Source organism: Eimeria mitis, genomic scaffold, assembly GCF_000499745.2.
Source record: "Eimeria mitis Houghton genomic scaffold, Emh_scaff1428, whole genome shotgun sequence".
Lineage (NCBI taxonomy): Eukaryota > Apicomplexa > Conoidasida > Eucoccidiorida > Eimeriidae > Eimeria > Eimeria mitis.
Window position 1 is genome coordinate 6431 of NW_013569186.1, and position 471 is coordinate 6901.

Consider the following 471-nt stretch of genomic DNA (forward strand, 5'->3'; position numbering starts at 1 on the left):
CTCTATTCTCCAGTGCTGTGTAGAGCTGGCGGCCCACTGCTGGTGTTGCTGCAGGAGAATTTGCTGCTGCTGCTGCTGCTGCTGCTGCTGCTGCTGCTGCAGTTGCAGGCGCTGCTGCTGCTGCTCCACTTGCTGCTGCTGCTCCCCTTGCTGCTGCTGCTGCTGCTGCTGCAGCTGCTGCTGCTGCAGCTGCTGCTGCTCCCCTTGCTGCTGCTGAAAGACAGAAGAGAACGCATCGGTGTGCGTTGAGTTTTGCTGCAGCGCATGCGCTTGTGTAGACGCTGCAGGGTGCAGCAGCAGCAGCTGCTGCTGCTCGATAGTAGCATCTGCTGCTGCAGCAACTGCAGCAGTAGCAGCAGCTGCTGCTGCAGATGCTGCTTCTGTTGCTGATGGCTCAGGATTCTCCTCCTGGTGTTGTTCTGTTGCTGTTGTTTGAGGCTGTACCTCCTCTTCCTGCTGCTGCTGCTGCTG

The 471-nt window shown here is 59.0% G+C and overlaps 1 protein-coding gene across 1 annotated transcript in view; it reads right to left on the bottom strand.

Annotated features, from left to right (window-relative positions):
* The window catches only part of EMH_0036810 (uncharacterized protein), a gene marked incomplete at both ends in the record, with an annotated part of 4246 nt that overhangs the window by 3339 nt on the left and 436 nt on the right, over positions 1-471 (bottom strand). Inside the window, one exon of the mRNA XM_013495124.1 lies at positions 1-469. Coding sequence (XP_013350578.1) covers positions 1-469 — 469 coding nt within the window. The remainder of the gene's footprint in view (positions 470-471) is intronic.